Genomic DNA, 21,791 nt, shown 5'->3' with positions numbered 1-21,791 from the left:
AGGGGAAAGACAGGAGGCAAACACATGTGATTTATAGGATTTGGTTAGTGAATCATTATAAAGGACTGCCTGTCTGCTTTGGTAATGATTTGAGTGTTGTCTAAAGAGGTTTCGGAGCTGCTTCTTCATGCACTATTTGGTTGAAGCCAGTTATATATCAACACTTAATCAAGCTTTATATGAGGACATGTAAGGATCATCTCTTCAGTTCAGGGCTGTTGGGACTTTGAATTAAGACAAAATTAGTTGTGCTATACTAATACAGCTCACTACTACAGTTACCTGTTAACAGGGATCTAAAGTGCAACCAATTTGGTTGCATATGTGACAAAACATTTTGCTGTGCGACCAGAGTTATATTTTGGGAGCACTGTGCGACTAGGAAAAACATCTCCCAGATAATAATTTATGTAACGATAAGGCTTCGCTGTACCATTGTTTCCGAGAGTGCCCTGGAGAAAACAAGAGTGCAGATTCAATAGCATCATGGGTGCATGACTATACAGCAAAAACGGCTTGCTTCTAGCACAAACAGGTCAAACGATCTTGGCTAGCTAGCTAACTATACCAATATATCCAAACATTTGGTGGCACAGAAAGAAAAGGGATAGATTCTTCTTCTTCAAACTTGCTTTGCAGGACCACAACCAACTGAAGGTGCATACACCACCACCTACTGTACTAGAGTGGGAGGCTGGTCACGGCCTCCCTATTCTTTGTAACATAAAAAGGAAGGGGGAAAAGGAAATAAAATTGCCTTACCAACTAACCCTACACCTCACCACCTATCTGATCCTAAACCAGGTCGGCAGCCTGGGAGGACAGGGCGCTATCGTTCAATACCTTGTAACACTTCTGCAGTAAAATCTGTTACACCCAAGTACTTCTCTGCAGCCGCCACAACATCTGTTTTCAGTGATTTATGTTCCATGTCTGCGGTATAGTTGATAACCATGGCTATGAACGCTAAGAAACCAACCTTACTGAAGCACGTTATTCCTATCACTCTCTATTGCTCTCAGCCTACTCACAGTGATCCTCTTAGGATCCCTCGCCCTGGACCTTCCTCTACTACTCTCTTCACTGACTCAGCATACCTGCACTACTCTGATCCTGGCAACCTCAACCTGCCTTCCTCTCACCAGATACTTCTGATCTCCAGCACCATAGGTAATCCTACAGTAAACACACACAACTTTTCCCACCACTACACATTCCTTTGTCTCATGCCCTCCTGTATACTTCTCATCTAGGAATCTCCCTCCTGCACACTGCTGCAACATGACCATAAGCTTGGCACCTGAAACACCATAATGGGTTCGGGACAAAAGCTCTCACGGGATAACTGACATATCCTAACTTGAACTTTGTCGGGTAAAGACTCAAAATTGTTGAATCAAAATTCAACAGGACAGACGGTGTCTTCTGTTTCACCAGGTCTCCACTGGGTCTGCATCGCACCAAACGGTGGGCGTCACAGACTTCGGGAATAATCAATTTCAGTTGACCCTCCTCAACAGTTAAAGCCACCCCAGTTATCAGTCCTTTCAGCGGCACCCTGCTCCAGAGAGCAAATGAAGTCACAGTTCTTGTCCATCTCACTGTGGATGGAAGAAATGCAAAAGAATCACCCTAAGTCCACTTTGAGTTACTTTCACAGACTCAACAGTCCCCAACCTCATCTCCACCAACCTGACACCATATATGGATCTGCAAGTCAAGGATACATTCTCCAAAAATCTCACTCCCACTGGGCCAGAATCATCTTTGTCATCATCGGGATGAGGAACGATGTAGAAACCTAATGTCTTTACAGTGTTACATATTAGTTTCTAGGGCACAACATGTAGCTTCAAAAGTAGCTGCACCTTAAGATTAGGATCATGGGGTAGGGTAATCTGATTCCAGACCTGCGGTTGAGGGCACCTTCTTCCTCAAGTGGTTTTGACACAGCCTGACGCTGATAAGCCCTCAAACCAGGTTAATGCTTCACCTACATGTATTAGCTGTGAGTGGCAGTTGGAGGGAAGGGAGTGAGGAATTCATAATAGGGGTTATAAACTGCTGCTGAGTGCATTTCACTTTGGTCTGGCGCATTTGGCTGGGCCCTGAGATGCTGTGACTGTAGGGCCCTGCCATGTATCAGGGCCCTATTGACCCGGATAATAGGAGCTGGGTGTGCTGAGCCAGCATGGCTGAGCCTTGTCCCCAGTTGCAGCCCAAGTCTCCTCCCCCTGAGCGGCAACTGAAGCACCGCACAGCAGCAGGAAGTGAACGTGAAAGTCACGCACACACACAGTCACCTTGTATAAATGATTGGAGACAGGAATACGTAATAGGGGGTTTTAATACTACACCCAAAAATACAACATGCCATGAAAGGCACGTGGACGAAGCCCAAAACAAACACGTATACAAAACCACAGGGATGTAACCCAAACAATAGAGCGAGGTAAAACCTCTAATAAATACAAGGGACAAGACCCATAATAACAAGTGCACAACAATACCCGCGGCGAGGCCCGTAATCACAAGTGCACAATACACGCAGCACGAAAGCCGAAACAACAAAACACAGGTACTCACAAGACCAACGGACAAGGGAACAATAACTGACCAAGACAATGGTGAACAGAGGGCACAATTATACAATTACTAATCAGGGGAAATGGGAACCAGGTGTGCGTAATGAAACAGTTCAGTGATGCCTAGAGGCCGGTGACGTAGACCTCCGGAATTGGTTCACGGAATGAGCAGCAGTATCGGAGGGATCCGTGACAGTAACCCCCCCACCCCACAGGGACGCGGTGCAGGTCGGTCAGGGACAGTTGCAGCTGCCGAAGTTGCGTCGTCGTCGGATGGGCCAGTTGCAGCTGCCGAAGTTGTGGTGGTGTCGGATGGGCCAGTTGCAGTTGCCGAAGTTGCAGCGGCCTATGGCAGACCCGTTGCAGCTGTCGAAGGTGCGGCGGCAGCGGACGGGCCCGTTGCAGCTGCCGAGGTTGCGGCGGACAGGCCAGTTGCAGCGGTGTCGGACGGGCCAGTTGCAGCTTCTGAAGTTGCTGCAGCGTCGGACGGCCCAGTTGCAGCTGCCGAGGTTGCGGCGGACAGGCCAGTTGCAGCGGTGTCGGACGGGCCAGTTGCAGCTGCTGAAGTTGCTGCAGCGTCGGACGGGCCAGTTGCAGCTGCTGAAGTTGCGGTGGCGTCGGACAGGCCATTCCCACTGTCTCCATTTAGAACGGTTATTCTGTCACGTTGTATAAGGATAGGGGACAGGAGCAGGCAGGAATACGCAATAGGAGGTTTTAATACTTCACCCAACAATACAACATGCCATGAAAAGGCACGGGGACGAAGCAAAAAACAAACACGTATACAAAAACACAGGGATGTAACCCAAACAAAAGAGCGAGGTTAAACCTCTAATAAATACACGGGACGAGACCCGCTATACACTAGACGATGCGAGACCCGTAATAACAAATACACGGGACGAGACCCGTAATAACAATACATGCAGCACAAAAGCCGAAACAACAAAGCACAGGTAATCACAAGACCAACGGACAAGGGAACAATAACTGACAAGACAATGGTGAACAGAGGGCACAATTATACAATTACTAATCAAGGGAAATGGGAACCAGGTGTGTGTAATGAAACAGTTCAGTGACGCCTAGAGGCCGTGTGACGTAGACCTCCAGAACTGGTGCACAGAATGAGCAACAGTACCGGGAGGATCCGTGACACATACACTATAAATATACATTGACACATCTGTAAACTAGTACATAATACACACTAACACCATTTGCAGTCACAGATGGATGACATAAAATGAACACCCATATGCGCTACCCCAGATACGCACTCGCATGGATGGGCAAACACATATTCACTCAAACTTCACACATACCATAACATTTGCCTGTAAAATGGAAAACATACATGTAGTCACACTCACCAGATGCACAAACACACTCAGGATACACATTCTCACACCAGTGGAGGCTGCTAAGGGTAGAGCGGCTCATAATAATGGCTGGAATGGAGTGTAATGGATGGAATGGAGTGAACGGAATGTTATCAAACCCATGTTTTTGATACCATTCCATTTACTCCATTATTATGAACCGTTCTCCCCTCAGCAGCCTCCACTGTCCCACACACAGGAGCACAGGCTGGTTCCTTTCTGTTGTGTAACCAAAAAACAGCAAGGCCAACCGTTAGCCTACAAGTGGTTTGGGAACTATCTGTCAGATGGGACACAATGTGTGCTTTCTGATTGTGTCAGGTCAAGTTACCTCAATATTTATTACTAAAGGTGTCTCGCAGGGATCGATTTTGGGACCTGTCCACTATTTAACCCCCCTCCCCCCATGCTGGCCCATGTTGACTCCAATGCCTTCCATAGTTGGCTTGATGTCCTTTGGGTGGAAGACCATTCTTGATACATATGGAAAACTGTTGAGCATGAAAAACCCAACAATGTTGCAATTCTTGACACACCTCTCACCATTCCCCGTTCAAAGGCACTTACATATTTTGTCTTGCCCATTCACCCTCTGAATTGCACACATACACAATCAATGTCTTAATTGTCTCAAGGCTTAAAAATCATTCTTTAACCTGTCTTCACTGATTGAAGTGGATTTAACAAGTGACATCAATAAGGGATCATAGCTTTCACCCGGATTCACCTTGTCAGTCTGTCATGGAAAGAGCAGGTGTTCTTATTGTTTGTATACTCAGTGTAAATAATATTGGTCTATCTGCAAAAACCTGTAACATGTATTTGTATGCAGATGACACTGTTATGGACACTATTGCCCCTACGGCTGAACAGGCTATGTTGGAGCTGCAATCTGATTTTGTCGCCTTGCAGAAAGTCCTTGTTGATTAAAAATTGGAACGTCATGCGGGAAAAACTAAATATATGCAGTTTTTTAATTCTTGTATAAATATTTCAGATGGATTAAAAATGTATGCATTGGATGGTTATTTCATCTAGCAGGTTCCTGCCTATAAATATCTAGGCTTTTGGATTGACAATAATTTGACGTTTAAAAAACATATGTATGCGCTACTGTAGTTAAGAATCTGAGATTTAAAGTAGGCGTCTTTTATGGAAATACATGCCTCTCCCTAAACAACAGGAAGCAGATAGTACAGTCAACTTTCCTGACAGTTCTTGACTTTGGTGACACTGTTTATGGGAATGCAGCAGCCACTACTCTTAAAACTGTGGATGCTGTCTACCATAGCGCCCAGTTTTAATACGCACCACTGCATCCTCTATCAAAATGTTGGCTGGTCCTCATTAAAGTCGCGTAGATCACTTAATTACTCCCTTTTTGTTTACAAAGCTCTACCACACAAGCTTCCGATCTAACTCAGTTCACTATAATAAAACATAATAATGAGATCCCCAACCTGTTCACAGGTATGGTTAACTCTTGAGGTTCCAGAAAAGTATATACAGATCTAGGTAAATCTGCCTTCAGTTTTAGGGCCCCCCCTTTTTGGAATAGCTTACAAAACTCATCTTGACTCTCTGTTGCCTCTAGGGCAGTTCAGGACTTTAATGTTGAATGAATTTAATGAGAATTTCAACTGTTTGGATTTGAATTGTCTTTGTAGTGTTTGAAACTGTAGTGTTGATTCTGTAATTTGTAGTTTATAAAAATGTTATGTATCATTTTTAATTAGTTTTATTGTTTTCCTGATGGCACCATTGTAAATGAGACCCTGGTCTCAAATGAGTTTCCCTGAAAACATAAAACTAAAAAAATAGAAATACTTCTCAATTAGAAGATGATTTGACGGCCCTACAGGCCCCAGGTTCATTCACACTTGACCTATTGCCCATTCCTGGTCGTATAAGCAAGTAGTATGGCAATGAAATTTCAGATACACTTACACTTGGTAGTACTGTCAACCATAAACAGCATCCCCATGCTTTACACGTGGCAAACACTGACCGAGAGAGCCTTTTAGGCCCTACAGTATATTGTCAAAGCCCAAGTCTTCTTAGGTAACACCTCTGCCCTCGGTGCACTGCAGTGACCGAGTTAAGACGGTGTAATAATATCAGTAACTAAAAAACCTGAAGCAGCTCTGAGCCTTCTGCACATCAGAGCTCAACAATGTGCGTATCTGTCCTCTAAATAGAAAGTCCTTAAAAGGAGTTTTTCACAGTAAAGTCAGAGGCCATCTTACGTGAAGACATGAGCCACAATGTCAGACTCAATATCACATTTTCAGGGATAGGAGTATGTGTTCTAGTTATAGCTCACTAGTGCCAAGAGTTTTTCCTGCGTGGTCGGGGGGTTTGTAGGGGTAGAGAGAGACTACTGTAACTGCATGAGAGTCAGTCAGTCAGTCAGTAGGTTCACTGTGGGTCCTATCGCTGTAACACCATCTCTCTCTCTCTTCTCCCCTTCCATCTCAGATGCTCCTTTATAAGCCCATGCTGCCACAGAGACAGAGGTCGTGGGCATTGTTCGCTGACAGCTTCAAATATTTAAGGAGTAGTGGAGCAGGAACACCCAGGAGCTTTAATCATATGCCTCGTGTTTTATTTATGGTGTACCTTAATTCTACAAGAGGCTGTAGTTGTTCTGATATATTGAAGTCCACAGTGACCCATTCCTCTTAGATGAAAGCTAGCTAAGGCGGCAGGTTAACCTCAATGCATCACTGGATACTCATTTTCATTTAACATGGTTTACCTGACACTGAACCCACTTCTCGATCATTGTTTGGTGTATTTTATGCAATACACACAAAAACACGTAATTGGAGAAATACCCCCATAGCATTGCATCAATTTGTAATAGTTTAGTGACTCATGAGTGGGAATCATTTGAACGTTCAATCCTCAAACCATTTCTCGTCCATAGTAATGGTGACTAAGAGGAAAAACAGCCCATTCCCTGTATTCTCTGACCACATCTGTGCCAACAAAAACTGTACGTGTGCAACTATGGGGCAAAACAGATGCGTTTGGCTTATATTGTTGACAATATGTAACTATATTTTGTCTCCAAATGTTTATTGAAAACATAAATAAATTTGCACAATAAGCACTTGTTATCTCTCAAATACATCTTTACAGTTGTTGGTTAGCTAGCTAGCGATTTTTTTGCCATATTAGCATTGTCATGAAATCAGTCAAAACACCTAAAATCAAGACATTGCATCAAGAACATGATTAAACTAGCTGAAACGAGCCACTTCCGATTCCCAACATGGCAGATTCTTGTCATTGTTGCTAGCTATCTGCATGTTCAAAATCACATTTTTTCTATACCTTTATTTATCCAGGCAAGTCAATTATGAACAAATTCTTATTTACAATAACGCAACAACACACGGCAACAACGCACAGCTTCTGGCCACATCGATACGCGCGCATCACTTTCGTGACCTTGTCAGACAATCCGTCTACACTGAGTATACAAATATTAGGAACACCTTGAGTTGCACCCTTTTTCCCTACAGAACAGCCTCGATTTATCGGGGAATGGACTCAAAATGTCGAAACATTCCACAGGAATGCTGGCCAATGTTGACTCCAATACTTCCCACAGTTGTGTCAAGTTGGCTAGATGTCCTTAGGGTGGTGGACCATTCTAGACCACACAAGGGAAACTGTTGAGCGTGAAAAACTCAGCAGCGTTGCAGTTCCTGACACTCAAACTGGTGCGCCTGGCACCTACTACCATACCCCGTTCAAAGGTACATAAATATTTTGTCTTGCACATTCACCCTCTGAAAGGCACACATACACAATCCATGTCTTAGTTGTCTCAAGGCATAAAGATCATTCTTTAACCCGTCTCCTCCTCTTCATCTACACTGATTGAAGTGGATTTAACAGCTGACATCAATAAGGGATCAGAGTTTTCACCTCGAGTCACCTGGGCAGTCTATGTCATGGAGCAAATGGCGCAAATGGAATGGCATCAAACACCTTGATACCATTCCACCTATTCCGCTCCAGTCCTTACCACAAGCCCATTCTCCCTAACTAAGTTGCCACCAAACTCCTGTGGTACACACAGTGTATTAGCACTACATACCCCAACTCCTCCCCGACCCAGCCAAATGACTAGATGTTAGGGCCCTCCCAGTCAACCCCAACAGAGCGGGAGAGTCAGAGTCTGTGTATCTCTCAGCAGAGCCTTGAGAGAGTACCCTTCCTGTCATGGAGCCCAAAACTGGGAGGATTATTAATGTGCTCATTCATTGATAGGCCAAGATATGCAAACGGTAATGTAATAAATTGATTGACTGGCTGAATGTGTGTAAGAGAAAAATAAAAGAGATGCTACTACTACTCTAAAAGAAATGACAAAACAACCTAGAATTGTTGAATATTGCTTTACCCGGTTGGCAGGTAGCCTAGCGGTTAAGAGCATTGAGCTAGTAACCGAAAGGTCGCTGGTTCGAATAATCGAGCTGACTAGGTAAAAAATCTGTCCTTGAGTAAGGCACTTAATCCTAGTTGCTCTGGATAAGAGCATCTGCTAAATGACTAACATGTAAATTTACTAGACGATACAGTGTAATAACAAAGAAACAACAAAATAATCTAGAAATATTGTTTTATTGAGGATAGCCGATCTTTCAAGATCGAGCACAATCGATCTTGAAAGATCGAGCAAAATCAATTGAGCACAATCGAATCAAATTAAATGTTATTGGTCGCATACACATACACAACCGGTCAAAAGTTTTCGAACACCTACTCATCCAAGGGTTTTTCTTTATTTCTACTATTTTCCACATCGTAGAATAATAGTGAAGACATCAAAACTATGAAATAGCACATATGGAAGCATGTAGTAACCAAAAAGGTGTTAAACAAATCAAAATATATTTTATATTTGAAATTCTTCAAATAGCCACCCTTTGCCTTGATGACAGCTTTGCACACTCTTGGCATTCTCTCAACCAGCTTCACCTGGAAGGCTTTTCCAACAGTCTTGAAGGAGTTCCCACATACACTGAGCACTTGTTGGCTGCTTTTCCTTCACTCTGCGGTCCGACTCATCCCAAACCATCTCAATTTAGTTGAGGTTGGGGGATTGTGGAGGCCAGGTCATCTGATGCAGCACTCCATCACTCTCCTTCTTGGTAAAATATCCCTTACACAGCCTGGAGGTGTGTTGGGTCATTGTCCTGTTGAAAAACAAATGATAGTCCCACTAAGCCCAAACCAGATAGGATGGCGTATCGCTGCAGAATGCTGTGTTGGCCATGCTAGTTAAGTGTGCCTTGAACTCTAAATAAATCACTGACAGTGTTACCAGCAAAGCACCCCCACACCATAACACCTCCTCCTCCATGCTTTACAGTGGGAAATACACATGCGGAGATCATCCGTTCCCCCACACCGCGTCTCACAAAGACACAGCGGTAGGAACTAAAAATCGGCAATTTGGACTCCACACCAAAGGACAAATTTCCACCGGTCTAATGTCCATTGCTCGTGTTTCTTGGCCCAAGCAAGTCTCTTCTTCTTATTGGTGTCCTTTAATCAAATCAAATCAAAATGTATTTGTCATATGCGTCGAATACAACAGGTATTCACCTTACAGTGAAATTCTTACTTATAAGCCCTTAACCAACAATGCTGTTTTAAGACAATACCTAAAAAAAAAAAAAAATTATGAGACAAGAATAACAAATAATTAAAGAGCAGCAGCAAATAACAATAGCGGGGCTATATACAGGGGGTACCGGTATAGAGTCAATGTGCGGGGGTACCAGTGTCGAGGTAATATGTACATGTAGGTAGATTTATTAAAGTGACTATGCATAGTTAATAACAGAGAGTAGCAGCAGCGTAGAAGGGGGGGGGGGGGTCAATGCAAATAGTATGGGTAGCCATTTGATTAGCTGTTCAGGAGTCATATGGCTTAGGGGTAGAAGCTGTTTAGAAGCCTCTTGGACCTAGACTTGGCACTCCGGTAGCACTTGCCGTGCGGTAGCAGAGAGAACAGTGTATGACTTGGGTGGCTGGAGTCTTTGACAATTTTCAGGGCCTTCCTCTGACACCACCTGGTATAGAGGTCCTGGATGGCAGGAAGCTTGGCCCTGTGATGTACTGGGCCGTACGCACTACCCTCTGTAGTGCCTTGCGGTCGGAGGCCGAGCAGTTAACATACCAGGCAGTGATGCAACCCGTCAGGATGCTCTCGATGGTGCAGCTGTAAAACCTTTTGAGGATCTGAGGACCCATGCCAAATCTTTTCAGTCTTCTGAGGGGGAATAGGTTTTGTCGTGCCCTCTTCACGACTGTCTTGGTGTGATTGGACCATGTTAGTTTGTTGGTGATGTGGACGCCAAGAAACTTGAAGCTCTCAACCTGCTCCACTACAGCCTCATCGATGAGAATGGGGGCGTGCACGGTCCTCCTTTTCCTGTAGTCCACAATCAACTCCTTTGTCTTGATCACGTTGAGGGAGAGGTTGTTGTCCTTGCACCACACGGTCAGGTCTCTGACCTCCTCCCTATAGGCTGTCTCATCGTTGTCGGTGATCAGGCCTACCACTGTTGTGTCATCAGCAAACTTAATGATGGTGTTGGAGTCGTGCCTGGCTGTGCAGTCATGAGTGAACAGGGAGTACAGGAGGAGACTGAGCACGCACCCCTGAGGGGCCCCCATGTTGAGGATCAGCGTGGCGGATGTGTTGTTACCTACCCTTACCACCTGGGGGCGGCCCGTCAGTAGTGGTTTCTTTGCAGCAATTTGACCATGAATGTGGAAGCCAGATGACCTGGCCTCCACAATTCCCCAACCTCAACCAAATTGAGATGGTTTGGGATGAGTCGGACCGCAGAGTGTAGGAAAAGCAGCCAACAAGGGCTCAGCATATGTGGGAACTCCTTCAAGACTGTTGGAAAAGCATTCCAGGTGAAGCTGGTTGAGAGAATGCCAAGAGTGTGCAAAGCTGTCATCAAGGCAAAGGGTGGCTATTTGAAGAATCTCAAATATAAAAAAGATATATATTTAGATTTTTTGGTTACTACATGATTCCATATGTGTTATTTCACTATTATTCTACAATGTAGAAAATAGCAAAAATAAAGAAAAACCCTTGAATGAGTAGGTGTTCTAAAACTTTTGACCGGTAGTGTAGATAGCAGATGTTATTGTGGGTGTAGCGAAATGATTGTGTTCCGAGCTCCAACAGTGCACTAATATCTAAAAATTCACAACAATACACACAAATCTAAAAGTAAAAGAATTGAATTAAGAAACAGCCCACGTGTGTTAGTACTGTGACAGCAGTTCGTGAGACAATATTGTAGTAGACTAGATCTCACATGCATTGATTTCCTCATCAGTCTACTGTCTAGGTTAAGTCAATCGCCAGTGATGAGGGAGGTCTGTGGTTTCCGTGTATGGGTCCTTAATCCCCTCTGCAAAGCTTGCTTTCTCCATCTCTGCTCTGGTCTTTGTAACCTGGGAGGTTATTCTATAGCAGCCTCGTTAGCTGGGGTAGAGGGATTTTGTAATCTGACTGAATCAGTTACCTTAAACCTTGTATCTGATCTTCATCTTGGGCACATGACACACACAGAGACTCAAGGTATCTGAACGTAGTATATAGGCCTTATGCATTGCCTTCCTCAGAATGAAGGTCTTCCTAATATGCTTCAATTTGATGGGCATCATGATGAGCTTGTCAAGAGGACAAGTCCCAGTAACAATTGTTGAATTCAGCAAGAGAATAATGTATGTTTTTATACCAGAGAAAGAGACCAGTGTTTCATATCCTGTGGTGGGCTTCACAAGTCAAATGTGATTATTCATAATTGAAATCAAATGATTCTTATTCCACTAATACTGCAAGGTACATGAAACATGGGACATTAACAACACCCTAATAGTGAGCTATGAAGGCTGCACTCTGATAGAAGGCCCGTATAGTTAGGGAACGAGAACAAGGCTCATAGTCCTTGAAGAAGGAATGTATGTATTTGTGGGGAAATGTGTATATGTGGATGTATAGTATTCAAAAATGAGTGGAAGGCTGAGAATGCTTCTGTATCTACCTGGAACAGGCATTCTGTTAGTCCCCGTCGTATCTGCGTCCACATAACCGCGCAGATGAAGAAAAGGCCGATTTCGGTCCAGGTAATATAAGCGTTATCCAGGAGCGTCCTTTTGGAGAGCTCTAGACCGCAAGTGCTACAGCCTCTCAAGGCACTGGGCATCACTGTTGATGCTCTCGTTATTAGATCCGCATAGCCAGGCATGGGTTCCACCTCCCCGACACTCATGTCGTCCCCGGTATGACTGTCCATTGTGGCGGCACTGAAAACGTCGATTTACAAAACTGACCCTGGTTTAGGAACACAGAGCGGCAAGCTCCTACACTTCCAAACTAGCTAGCCAGCAGCTATCCTAAAAACGCGCAAAAACTGTAATCAGCTTAACCTCTCAAGTAGCCTGCCTAATTCTTTGTTTTCTAATTTAAGACGTGGGCCCATTTCGCATATATCAGATTGGAATATAGGCCCATAAAAACCAAAGGTAATAGCCAGGTCGATATATTTAATAGCCAACGTAATTAGCTATCTATATTGTAATATTACATATATTCTATGATCCAGTAAACATTGTTCAGAATGTTGGGCATTATTTTACGCATACTACCTCATCATTTTAGCTAGCTTGTCAGCCGTCTACGATTAGCTAAATTGAATGCACACTACTGGATAGACCAGCATTTACAACAGCTACCAAACTAGCTAGTTGAATCTTTCTGAGATTAGATATAGCTGTAAAATCACCTTTAAATTACAAGAAAAAAATCCAGCAAGTATTATCTGGCTACCTAATGTGCCATAAAGATCGGTACAGTCTAAGCATCACATGTGATTTTAGTGAACCTAACGTTATATTCTGTATACACTCATCTCCGTTATTCGCTTTATATAACATCTCGCCGTCATTTCATCAACTAGAATAACCTAGTCCTACCAGACACCAAACCAGTGGAACTGAAACCTTTCTAATACAGTTTTTTTTAATTAACGCCGACAAAAATCTAGACTATATATCCTCAATGTTCGGCTTCCTGTGCCGTGCCACTGCTGGTGATCAACGTCGTGTCCTGGTTGTCTGCGCTCTCTGTCTCTTGACAAGTGACAGAGAAATGCGCGCTGTTTTAATGGGAATCAATGTAGAACATAATTCCATACGGCACTCACTTGAAACCTATCTGGTTATAATAATACAAGTATAGTAAACGTTTTTACCCGCACGACCAGCGGGTGTTCACCACCCTCTCCGAATGCCACTTTAATTTAAAATTCGAGTTTAATGTAGAAAAAGCAGCGTCGCCGTGACGTAATTATGTCCAGCTATCTTCTTCAACTGCTGGGATTAAAACCGAAGAACATTTAAAGCGACAATGCAACATGCAACAGCAGCACGATGCACATCACGATGCACATCAAGTACAGGATGTCGACTTTTCCAGAAAACACGTTGATACTGTAGAGGAATTTCTACATGAATTGAATGGCCCACTCATTTACAAAATAGATAATTTCACATGCAAAATAAAAGTTAATCTGTGAATTGGACAAGACATAAGGGGGAAAAGATGGTCTACCTCCAGCAAGTATCATCGGGACACATTCAAGAATTTCAATAGAAAGTGTCACACTGACACACACTGGGTGTAAACAGGGTCATAAAACATGTATTGTCAATTCAGAGGAATGTTTACAGAAAACAGTTACACAGGAGGCATTTTACCATTTAGATAAATGCAAATGTTACAAACAGAGACATTATCAAAAGGGACATTTAATGTACTACAACTACTTCAGAGTATAAATAAAATCTGTGTCCACCACATAAAAGGTCATATTATTATGATAAAGTTTAGCAATTTTTTTTTTATATATATAAAAATGTCTAAATGTGCATGTCAATGTTAATCCATACAATTTAGAGTTTTCCATATTGATAGACAAAAAAAGATATGTAGCAATCAGTTGTGTGTCCAGTATTCATAATGTTTTGTAGTCCAAAAAAGATTACTCCATTGTGTCAAACAGTCGCAGTGGGAACATACTGCATCGCCAGTCTGTCAAATTCATTCTCCTGAGACAAGAAAAAATAAACATTTAACACACAGTAGAACATGTTTAACTAGTAAAACTGTTGTGCACTGCAATAACCTGGTCCGTTGAGTGAAACAAACGGACATTTCAATGTTTATTTACACTTCTTTATTGGGTAATTATGTGTAGTGAAGTCAGTCAAAATCAGACAGTTTTTAAATGATCTCATTGGACTAGATATCCTACAGTGCTACCAATCAAATCATTTGATTTAGTTCCAAGAGAGCAAAGACTGACCAACAGCTGAAGAATGCATTGATTGAAGATGTAGCAGAACTGTGTACGGGCAAATGTAATCAACATACCTTGGCCAGGTAATCTTTAAGGAAGCGGTGAGCTCTATGGGCATCTTTCAGCTGAGAGAGATACCGGTTGGTTACCTGTGAACAGATGCATAACAGATTGACGTTAAAGACAGGCTCCTGAACTTCGGCAACTACTTAGTCTTTTTTTTATACCTTCCGCTTTGGGCTGGATGTGTCAATGAGTACGGTTACATGCACACAATCATGTGATTATTGAGAAGTCAGATTAATATAATATTCCCAAAAAACGTTTACATGCTTTGCAAGAAGAACGATTTCACTAATAACCCTGTTTACGTGAACACTTCTGAAATCAGGCTACCTGATGGGACTGATAAATCTAGAAAAATCACCGATCAAAATAAATGTTCTACCACAACGAACATGTTATTTTTGGGAAGCCTATTTGATTCTGAGTTTGTATGCGAAAACTACTTCAAGACATACATTGTTGTTTCGAACTCACTTCACCCGCGCTAAAAAGGGAGGCTCGCTCAGATGGTGCTGGCATATTCGCAAATCAAATACACAGCTGGAATGCCAATTAAGGTGTTTACATGTCCTAATAATTTGAAAGACTGCTCAGAAAACCAGGTGTTTTAATCGGCGTATGCTTACTTAAAATTTGGACCTTACGCTGGTTAAGACGTGTTTACATGACTATTGCACAATCGGCCTACTGCCATGAATCAGTTCAACACTGAATTATTAGTGTGCATGTAAACACTCACTGTGTAGTTCGTACATGCATAATCTATGTGCAGAATTACTGTCTTACCTCAATTAGTCAGGAAATCCCTAGTTTGAAGGCAACTATTATTCTGGAAGTTGTGCTACATTTTCCCAAACGTGGGCCAGCCCCCTAGCAGCGAACAAGATGCACCCACAGCAGAGTGAGAACAATCACGTGGTGCACATAGTGTAATCGGAAAGTATTCAGACCCCTTCCCCTTTTCCATATTACAGCCTTATTCTAAAATGGATTAAATGTAATAATACCCCATAATGACAAAGCAAAATCATTTTTTAGAAATGTTTGAAAATGTATAAGAAATAAAAAAAAACAGAAATACCTTATTTACATAAGCTATGAGACTAGTAATTGAGCTCAGGTGCATCCTGTTTCTACTGATCATCCTTGATATGTTTCTACAACTTCATTGGAGTCCACCTGTAGTAAAATCAATTGATTGGACATGATTTGGAAAGGCACACACACCTGTCTATATAAGGTCCCACAGTTGACAGTGCATGACTGAACAAAAACCAAGCCATGGGGTCGAAGGAATTGTCCATAGAGCTCAGAGACAGGAGTTTGCAAAAAGGCACCTAAGGACTCAGGCTATGAGAAACAAGATTCTCTGGTCTGATGAAACCAAGATTTAACTCTTTGGCCTGAATGCCAAGCGTCACATCTGGAGGAAACAGGATGCACCATCCCTACGGTGAAACATGGTGGTGGCAGCATCATGCTGTGGTGATGTTTTTCAGGGGCAGGGACTGGGAGACTAGTCAGGATCGAGGGAAAGATGAACGGAGCAAACTACAGAGAGATCCTTGATGAAAACCTGCTCCAGAGGACTCAGGACCTCCGACTGGGGAAAAGATTCACCTTCCAACAGGACAACGACCCTAAGCACACAGCCAAAACAACACAGGAGTGGCTTCGGGACAAGTCTCTGAAGGTCCGTGAGTGGCCCAGCCAGAGCCTGGACTTGAACCCGATTAAACATCTCTGGAGAAACCTGAGAATAGCTGCGCAGCGACGCTCCCCATCCAACCTGACAGAGCTTGAGAGGATATGCTGACAATGGGAGAAACTCCCCAAATACAGGTGTGCCAAGCTCGTAGCATCATACCCAAGACTCGACACTGTAATCGCTGCCAAATGTGCTTCAACAAAGCACTGAGTAAAGGGACTGAATACTTAAGTAAATGTGATTGTTTTTTATTTTTAATGCATTTGCACACAAAAAAGGTTTAGATTGATGAAAAAAACGATTTAATACATTTTAGAATTAGGCTGTAATGCAACAAAATGTGGAAAAAGTCAAGGGCTCTGAACACTTCCCGAATGCACTGTATGCGATGCAATGTTCGGGGACCACTTTTGACTCGTGATTGCTACTTTCAGAACTACTGGCTAAAAAGTATAGAAAATTACCAGAGAATCCCTTTAAGAAAGTTAAAACGCCCAAAATAATTTATCATAAATCATTAGAACAAGGTCTACTCTTTATACACCAGTTGTAGATATCCTTGATTGGGTAATTATCAGTAATTAGATTGAACCCATTGAAGACAGCATTCTGTAGACAATAACAATCCTATTGATCATTTACTCACTATCACCTCAATCTGGCACAGAGAAGATTTTTTTAAAGCTTTATCGCTACAATAGTGTTCTTGAGTTTTACTTGCTGTTTAAAAAGAGCACAATATATCGGCAAACCTTTCAGCCAAACAAATAAAAAACAAACGTAAATTGAGACAAACATTTCTCCGTATCTGTGACAAAACCTGATGCACCCTGAGGAATCCCCATAAACTGATATAGGTCCAAAGTCTCACCTCAGGAGCTTTGCCCAAGTGCTGGGTCAGCACAATCAGGTTGATCAGAGTCTCAGGGTGGCTGCTGTCCTGTTAGGGGGGAAATCAGAGTTTGGAAAACAACCAGTTTCTCACAGCAGTGCCTCAATGCACTGTATGACCTTACTCACTACCCTGCTTCCTTCATACATGTTCAATCACACGTTCTGAAATGTGTATACGACAACTGTAATACTAGTGTATTCACATAACAATCACTGGTCATATTCTAAACAAGAGCGTAAAATGTGGGAGATTATCTTTTTGTGTAATTATTTAACCAAGGATCAGTCTTCCATGACACCCCAACAAGGTACTGGTTAAACTCTGGCCAATTAATTTTTTCTCATCTCAGATTAACTGCAGGCCATGGGGACAAAAATATAGCATTTGGCACCACCTACTGTTCAATTGAAAAAGTTGCAAGTACTTCCCTTAAAATTACACTAACCTTGTATTGCTCTGTGGTTGGATGAGACAACAGACATCACCAATTGGTTAAACTAATTCAAATGGTACTATTCAATAGTCACTAACGTCCTATAATGTTATGCTATCAGTTAGTGTTCATCTTTATTTAAAAACAACCCTTTACACATCTCTACAGATTCCTCTGTAGAATAAGATATTAGAGTGCATTTGAGGCAAGTAATGACCTTGTCTTGTGCCTCCTGGAGAACCCCCTCTGCCTCCTCCCACTTGTTGTGGGCCATATGGCAGGCAGCCTGGCCATTAAGCAGAAGCAGAGTAGGGGAATACTTATCCGACAGCTCCTGGAAGATGTAGTAAGCATCCTGCAGCTTCTCTCCTCCCTTTAAAAAAGGAAAAAAAGCAAGAGTCCAGTTCTTTTCTGTTCAGATGAAAAACTGAAATTGAGTTTTATTCTTAATGACTGCACAAAAAGCTGAATTTAATCCTAAAGTGATGACTACTTTTAGAGTGAGAGTGGTGCTCTGTCAATAAAAGCCCATTTATTTCAGGTGGAGGACAAATGGGGCCGGCTGCACTGAAGTATTCTAGCATGTAGGGGGCCTCCACCAGGGCCTAAAAATTACCTTCTTGGACCACCAGCCACTGTGGCAGGTAGATTGAAAAATCTACCAGCCACTGAATTTTTTTATACCAGCCAAAAAACATTTTCCACCATACAAAAACAAAAACAGATGACCATTCTTTGTAATCTTGCTAAAACAAAAACATTTATTAGTAAGAAGTAATGTGATATACTGCTAAATTTCAGGGTGGGAGGTTACCGTGGTAACAGGGCCACTTGAGTCGTGTCAGGTGCGTCTGTGTGTGAGATTTAAAATCGCACTAGTAGTAGACGGCATCTCTTCGCTATCAGTTGAAGCAGCAGACTCAAACTAACATAAAAAAAACTACCAAGCTTGTGAACAAAACAATGTAAATATGCAAGAAACACAAGGACAAAGTCTCACGTTGTACACTTTCAAGTAAATTAGACAAACTTATGCCTGTGCGCAGCACCTCCAAAAATGAATCTATCAGCACAGTGCACAAAGCCAGGCTGTGTTGCTGTGAGAGGTGGGATATAGACTTGTATTTCTTTATGCGATTAGCAGCTATGAAACAAAATGGCATAAATATTTTGAAACAGCTACTGCAGCATTTGTCTGCTATAAATCACAACTCGCACATGTGCTCACTTTTAATTTGCATATGCGAATTGGATGACCACCCTGAAAATTGACCACCCACCTATGTGGCTTGTGAAATAGACATTATTGCCTGCCAATACCTAAATATACCAGCATTTGGCAGGTGGCTGGTGTTAATTTTATGCCCTGGTCTTCACTATGGGCTGACACTCACAACAGCGATGTTGACCCAAGCCGTGGATAGTTGGGTCAGTGTGGCATCCTCGTCCTGCTCCTGCATTTTCTTCAGCTCTTTCCTTTGAATGACAGGTGTTAAAATAAGTAAACAATGCCATATATGATCCACACATAAATTTGCTGAATCCTTTTAGCTCAATTTACTTAAAGTATTTAAATCAGATGCCGTGTTGAGTGGACATACCTTGCCAAATCAACACGTTCTAAACTCAGCAGCACCTGAATGGTCATTGCCATGCTGAAAAGAAAAAGAGGGACATAAACGTACTGAATCACCCATAACAGGGGCTACAAACATTAATAGTATCCTGTGATTGTCTTTACCATTCCAGACTTTCTCCCTGGTGCAGGGACCGCAGGGCAGCGTCAGAGTTCATCTCATGGTAGTAAATGGACGCAGCCATGACCAGGAAGGTTGTGTTGGCCGCATCTACACTCTTGGCCATCTTCTTGTCAAGTTCAGCCACAACGTCATCCCTGCACAAAAAAACAACAATATTGTAACAGCTAAGGAGTCAACAAAGAGCATTTCATCTTGAGTTGTGTATTGACAGTTTACAATAACAATTCGGAACACTAATGGGTTCAGACCGTTTGCCCTCGTTGGAGCAATACTCAGCAAACATCTTGACAGCCTGGAGCTCTGGCGAGGCACTGGCCTTGATGTCATCCATCACCACAGCATACTTCCTCTGAAACAAGACAGAGTGAGGCGTGTTCGCTAATTGCACATGCTGATAGGTGGTGGAACAAAAATGTACACTCCTATAAACTGACTGTCCCGGCTATGTTACCTGTGCAATGTAGGCTCTGTACAGAAACATGTCTCTCTCAACCTCCTTCTCAGGTGTTGATGGCTGCAAAGAGGAAAATAAGTAGTTTACTTTTTTTCGTTTTAACGTTAGCTACTTCATTACAATAGAGATGTTAGCTAGTTGATTTGTTAGCTATACAGTCCAGTGTCATACAGCGACACTTGAAAAAGATATAGGCTTAGCCACATTGTACAAACTGTTTACCGTCAGATAATTACCTTAACTTTCTGGGCTTCGTTTATACATTGTTGATAACTGCCGATATAATAAGCATTTTTCACATCGAAGAGCTCATCAACATCTCCTTGTTGCGCCGCCATGTTGACTGGATCACTTCCTGGACACGTAGTACCGACGCGTATTTACTAAGGTACATGGGCGATGATCTTCTTCTGTCAGTTAAGGTTTTATTTAACTAGGCAAGTCAGTTAAGAACTAATTCTTATTTGCAACGGACGGCCAAAACCTAACGACGCTGGGCCAATTGTGCGCCGCCCTATGGTACTCCCATTCACGGCCGGTTGTGATACAGCCTGGAATCGAACCAGGGTCCGTAGTGATGCCTCTAGCACTGAGATGCGGTGCCTTAGACCGCTGTTTATTTGTCACGTGCGCCGAATACAACAGGTGTAGAACTTACAGTGAAATGCTTACTTACAGGCTCTAACCAATAGTGCAAAAAAGGTATTAGGTGAACAATAGTTAAGTAAAGAAATAAAAACCACAGTAAAAAGACAGCGAAAAACAGTAGCGAGGCTATAAAAGTAGCAAGGCTACATACAGACACCGGTTAGTCAGGCTGATTGAGGTAGTATGTACATGTAGATATGGTTAAAGTGACTATGCATATATGATGAACAGAGAGTAGCAGTAGCGTAAAGAGGGGTTGGCGGGTGGTGGGCGGTGGGACACAATGCAGATAGCCCGGTTAGCCAATGTGCGGGAGCACTGGTTGGTTGGGCCAATTGAGGTAGTATGTACATATGTACATGAATGCATAGTTAAAGTGACTGTGCATATATGATAAACAGCGAGTAGCAGCAGCGTAAAAGAGGGTTGGGGGGGGGGGGCACACAATGCAAATAGTCCAGGTAGCCATTTGATTACATGTTCAGGAGTCTTATGGCTTGGGGGTAAAAACTGTTGAGAAGCCTTTTTGTCCTAGACTTGGCACTCCGGTACCGCTTGCCATGCGGTAGTAGAGAGAACAGTCTATGACTGGGGTGGCTGGGGTCTTTGACCATTTTTAGGGCCTTCCTCTGACACCGCCTGGTGTAGAGGTCCTTGGATGGCAGGCAGCTTAGCCCCAGTGATGTACTGGGCCGTACGCCCTACCCTCTGTAGTGCCTTGCGGTCAGAGGCTGAGCAATTGCCGTACCAGGCAGTGATGCAACCCGTCAGGATGCTCCCTGGTGCAGCTGTAGAATCTTTTGAGGATCTCAGGACCCATGCCAAATCTTTTTAGTTTCCTGAGGGGGAATAGGCTTTGTCGTGCCCTCTTCACGACTGTCTTGGTGTGTTTGGACCATTCTAGTTTGTTGATGTGGACACCAAGGAACTTGAAGCTTTCAACCTGCTCCACTACAGCCCCGTCGATGAGAGTACTCGGTCCTCCTTTTCCTGTAGTCCACAATCATCTCCTTAGTCTTGGTTACGTTGAGGGATAGGTTGTTATTCTGGCACCACCCGGCCAGGTCTCTGACCTCCTCCCTATAGGATGTCTCATCGTTGTCGGTAATCAGGCCTACCACTGTTGTGTCGTCTGCAAACTTAATGATGGTGTTGGAGTCGTGCCTGGCCATGCAGTCGTGGGTGAACAGGGGGTACAGGAGGGGACTGAGCATGCACCCCTGGGGGCTCCAGTGTTGAGGATCAGCGTAGCATTTGTGTTGCTACCTACCCTCACCACCTGGGGGCGGCCCATCAGGAAGTCCAGGATCCAGTTGCAGAGGGAGGTGTTTAGTCCCAGGATCCTTAGCTTAGTGATGAGCTTTGTTGTTGAACACTAAGCTGTAGTCAATGAATAGCATTCTCACATAAGTGTTCCTTTTGTCCAGGTGGGAAAGGGCAGTGTG

At 43.1% G+C, this 21,791-nt stretch overlaps 2 protein-coding genes across 3 annotated transcripts in view; both read right to left on the bottom strand.

Moving 5' to 3' along the window:
- Positions 1-13,419, bottom strand: part of LOC106573829 (ceramide synthase 1) — a 51,151-nt gene extending 37,732 nt beyond the window's left edge. The window contains exon 1 of one of the 2 annotated variants that reach the window (XM_014149198.2): positions 12,067-13,419. In XM_014149198.2, coding sequence (XP_014004673.1) covers positions 12,067-12,318 — 252 coding nt within the window. In that variant the 5' untranslated portion in view covers positions 12,319-13,419. The remainder of the gene's footprint in view (positions 1-12,066) is intronic. The other variant, XM_014149199.2, reaches the window with a different exon arrangement.
- Positions 13,420-13,698: 279 nt separating this feature from the next.
- On the bottom strand, positions 13,699-20,233 carry LOC106573830 (coatomer subunit epsilon). The gene is made up of 10 exons (XM_014149200.2): positions 19,935-20,233; positions 19,696-19,758; positions 19,493-19,593; positions 19,226-19,378; positions 19,086-19,139; positions 18,879-18,960; positions 17,702-17,857; positions 17,028-17,096; positions 14,457-14,531; positions 13,699-14,131 (listed from the first exon to the last, which is right to left on the bottom strand). Exons 1-10 carry the CDS (start codon positions 20,034-20,036, stop codon positions 14,078-14,080), a joined length of 909 nt encoding a protein of 302 aa, XP_014004675.1. The 5' UTR covers positions 20,037-20,233; the 3' UTR covers positions 13,699-14,077.
- Positions 20,234-21,791: the final 1,558 nt, after the last annotated feature.

The sequence above is a fragment of the Salmo salar genome, chromosome ssa16 (genome assembly GCF_905237065.1).
Source record: "Salmo salar chromosome ssa16, Ssal_v3.1, whole genome shotgun sequence".
In the NCBI taxonomy this organism is placed as follows: Eukaryota; Metazoa; Chordata; class Actinopteri; order Salmoniformes; family Salmonidae; genus Salmo; species Salmo salar.
This window is presented reverse-complemented; position numbering and strand designations above follow the sequence as displayed.